General features: G+C 50.3%; 1 protein-coding gene across 1 annotated transcript in view; it reads left to right on the top strand.

The window, feature by feature from the left end:
- CUNH8orf82 (chromosome unknown C8orf82 homolog) overlaps positions 1 to 3,277 on the top strand; it is an 18,166-nt gene extending 14,889 nt beyond the window's left edge. Inside the window, exon 3 of the mRNA XM_018571266.1 lies at positions 2,833 to 3,277. Coding sequence (XP_018426768.1) covers positions 2,833 to 3,266 — 434 coding nt within the window. The 3' untranslated portion in view covers positions 3,267 to 3,277. The remainder of the gene's footprint in view (positions 1 to 2,832) is intronic.
- Positions 3,278 to 4,249: the final 972 nt, after the last annotated feature.

Here is a 4,249-nt window from a genome sequence, read left to right as displayed (position 1 = left end):
TCTCTCTGGCCTCCTGTGTGTCTGCCACCAACACCCCAACATCTATTTCTTCTCTCCCTCACCTATCCCAGTGCCCCCCTTTCCCTGCCATCTTGTCTGTCTTCCCTCAACCCCAGGGTCTCTTCTACCCCAGTGCCACCCCTATGTATGTACTTATGTCTCCCCCCGCATCCCTCTCTTGCTCATGCTGTGCTGCGTTGGATGATGCTCCCTCTCTGGAAACTTGAATGAAGCGGCTTTTGATTTGTTATTATTTGGTTTTAGTTGGAATTTTCTGTATCATTAGGCCGCTGATTGCGGCTCACCATCTGGCTGTGATAACAGATCTCAGATTATCATATCGTTACGTTTCCTCGCCGTCCGCTCAGCCTTACACGCATCTCTATTGTCTGCTCTGCGTACACGCGTGTGCTGGCTTGTCCCGTGTGCCTGGAGATATGTTATATGGAGGCGGCCAGACGCTTTATCTTTACCATACCCTGGCAGTGCAAACGGTACCGGGGAAGAGCCAACCAAATGTCCTTCAGGTAAGTTGAGGAAGGATGGTGAATGCTGATTGGCTGGAACGCTGCACATGACCCTCTCCAGGTATGCGGATCGGGACTTCCATCTCATGTGTACTTGTTCTCAGTGAAAGCCAGAGGATCAGCATAACAGAAGGGGGTCAACAATGGCAGCCCCTAAAGGACGGGCGGGGCTGTTGTGTGTAAACCTAAAACCAGAGCATTATCGAGTATCATTTATAAAGATGGAGGAGAGAGTACCGGTACTCCTAGGAGCCATTGTGGTCCAGTATTGTGTACCGGTACTCCTAGGAGCCATTGTGGTCCAGTATTGCATCGGTGTGAAGAACTATAACTCCCAGCATGTGCAGCAGCAGACGTAACATACAGAAATTAAACTTACACCATGACTTGGCCACTGGTTGTCCTTTCATGTGCAAGGGCAAGCTCCACACACAAATGGGATTAAAGTGTCTTAGATCTTTCAGAGACCCCCCATTGCGGTAGGGATTCCATTGCAGTAGTGTCTTTGCCCCTCCCATATTTCATATGTGGCTCTGCCCCCTTCCTTAAGGCTATAAGGAAGGTAACACTTGGGTTTGTAATGGTGGCAATCTCTGGGTCACCATCTACTTCCCGGACTGAGATGCCGTCTCAGAGAGGACACAATCATGTAAATTCTGGTGTCTGTGCAGTTCTTGGCTATGGTCACAAGTGTCTGACACAGATCAGCCCCTGCTGCAGCCTCTCACCTTGTGACTAGATACAAAGTTACAATGTACATTCTGATCACTGGGGGAGGGGAGACTGAGGAAATGCTTCCTCTTGCCTGCAGTAGACTGATGACATCATCTGAGCCTAGGCAAAGTCACTGACATGCGGCACACTGATGGCTTTTTCATAATAAAAGGTTTATTAAATAGGATTTTCTCTCATCTCAGACTGCTGGCTCCCAGATCTCTGCTCATTGCAGTACCAGCGACAGACAGAAGGGGGCGCCGCCGAGTCAGTGCTGGGATTCCAGCAAGCGCTGCGCTCAGTTGCGATCTTGATTATTGTCAGACATAATTAGGACATTGTCCTCCTTCCAGGTCACGTCCCCCATTGTCCAGACTCTGCGCGCAGCCTTGCGGGTGACGGATTGTCTGAAGGCGCCGTCACTTTAACGAATCTTGTCCCAGTTTTTATTTAAGGAGAACTCCGCTAAGCTGGTTCTTTCTGTACTGTACACATAACAAAACCTCCCATTATCATTCAAGGAGAACCGTCCCTCCTTCCAGAGAAGTCACGCTTTGGTGGTTCCTCCTCCGCGTCTCTTATCGCCATCAGTCAGGTGGAAAAAGGCTTCAAAGAAAAGCTCGGGGAAAGGTGGAAAACTTCCCATAATGCAATGCGAGATCTCACTGATTCACACCGCGCTGTCAGAACCAATCTATTGTACTTATTTATATAACTGACATGTGCCGGAGCGCTGTACAAAGAACACTGAGCCCGTCACATCAGTCTCTGTACAGAGGAGCTTACACTCTAATGTCCCCTCCCCCAGTCACATCAGTCTCTGTACAGAGGTGCTTACCCTCTAATGTCCCCTCCCCCAGTCACATCAGTCTCTGTACAGAGGTGCTTACCCTCTAATGTCCCCTCCCCCAGTCACATCAGTCTCTGTACAGAGGTGCTTACCCTCTAATGTCCCCTCCCCCAGTCACATCAGTCTCTGTACAGAGGTGCTTACCCTCTAATGTCCCCTCCCCCAGTCACATCAGTCTCTGTACAGAGGTGCTTACCCTCTAATGTCCCCTCCCCCAGTCACATCAGTCTCTGTACAGAGGTGCTTACCCTCTAATGTCCCCTCCCCCAGTCACATCAGTCTCTGTACAGAGGTGCTTACCCTCTAATGTCCCCTCCCCCAGTCACATCAGTCTCTGTACAGAGGTGCTTACCCTCTAATGTCCCCTCCCCCAGTCACATCAGTCTCTGTACAGAGGTGCTTACCCTCTAATGTCCCCTCCCCCAGTCACATCAGTCTCTGTACAGAGGTGCTTACCCTCTAATGTCCCCTCCCCCAGTCACATCAGTCTCTGTACAGAGGTGCTTACCCTCTAATGTCCCCTCCCCCAGTCACATCAGTCTCTGTACAGAGGTGCTTACCCTCTAATGTCCCCTCCCCCAGTCACATCAGTCTCTGTACAGAGGTGCTTACCCTCTAATGTCCCCTCCCCCAGTCACATCAGTCTCTGTACAGAGGAGCTTACACTCTAATGCCCCCCCCCCCACAGTCACACACTATTATTATACATTGATATAATTGATATATTTATTTGCATTTCAGATAAGAAGTTTTTGGTTTTCTTCTTCAAACAAGTGCAGAGAAATAAGAGCGGTCGCTATGAGGAAGATTTCCCGTATATATCGCCGTGCGGCAGGGAACACAACTTCATCCGCTGCGACGACCGCCCCATTGTCTTCACACACCTCCTGCGGGATGAGAGCTCGGGGCTCCAGCGCTTGTCTTACTGCGGGGGAGGAGACCAGTTGGCGGTTCGCTTCGAGCCGGAGAGGCTGGTCATGTTACCAGAAAATGGGCGGGTCTATCACCCAGCGCCAGAGAAGAGCGGAGGGGCGGGCCTTGTGAAATCGTCGCTGGCGTTCGAGCTCAGCTCTTGTTTCGAGTTCACCGGTGGATCTAATTCTGGAAGCCCCACCCATTTTATCTGGGATGGCAAACGGTACACACTGACCAATGAGCTGATACCGCTAATATGAGGAGACTGATAGCGGTCGCCTTAAAGGGGAACTCCTGGGGGAACGTGGGAAACTTCCTTGGAGAGGGGGAGTGAGTGACGCCATCTTACCTGCTGCCGAAACAGCCATATTTCAGGTGATGGGAAACCACGGAGGAGGGGCTTAGGCGGTGTATACTCAGGATGTTCCTGGAGGCAGATTGGAGACTTCAGAAATAATTGTAGCCTCAGAAAATGCTCGTCTCGGTCTTCTGGTGGAAGAACCAACAAGCATGGCGGCCTGAGATGGGAACAAGTACAGAATAAACATCTGGAGATCGACTGTTATAGCTGCTTTAGGAGTTCAATGTGAACCAATGTACTGACTGTGTGTCGTCTTCCTCATGAACCTTCCAATATGGGCGACCTTCTGACTGTACTGCCATTGGGTGGAGAGGTGGGTGTCATGTGACCATATGCACTGTCATCAGTATATAGTAAACAGAGATAACTTTCAAATAAATATTATAAAGATGGGAAGTGAATCCTTCATTGACAACCTTACCGATAGAATAGACTCTGCAAGGTCTAAGATGGCCGTGCACCAGCAGAATTTCATCTGAAAAATGCATTTTTTGGAACATTTGTTTTATTTTTTGTCACTAGTTATTTCATTAAACACTTGTTTTTTGTTGCATATCTGCTGCTAGCAAGCAAAAACATAGAAAAGTTACCAAAAAGGTTCAAACTTAGCCGTGTCAGCACCGCTCGCTCCTGGCCTAGGCTCGGTATACCGCGAGCTGCTCGCAGTATACTGAGACGCCGCAGCTGAAGTGGATCCCGACAATTGTGCTGGGATCCGCCCAGCTGCGTGACTGACAGCTGGCTCTGCCTATCTAGAGGCAGAGCCAGCTGTACCCGCCCCCTCCCCGTCCGTTCTGCCAGTCAGCGCTGGCAGATCGGAGGGGAGGGGGGAATCCAGCCCCTCCCCCTGTCACGGCAGAGAGCCGTGACAGGATCGAGAGG

The sequence above is a fragment of the Nanorana parkeri genome, unplaced genomic scaffold (genome assembly GCF_000935625.1).
Source record: "Nanorana parkeri isolate BGI_ZX_2015 unplaced genomic scaffold, ASM93562v1 scaffold1717, whole genome shotgun sequence".
In the NCBI taxonomy this organism is placed as follows: Eukaryota; Metazoa; Chordata; class Amphibia; order Anura; family Dicroglossidae; genus Nanorana; species Nanorana parkeri.
The sequence above is the reverse complement of the archived record's forward strand: the minus strand, read 5'-3'. Positions and strand labels throughout refer to the sequence as shown.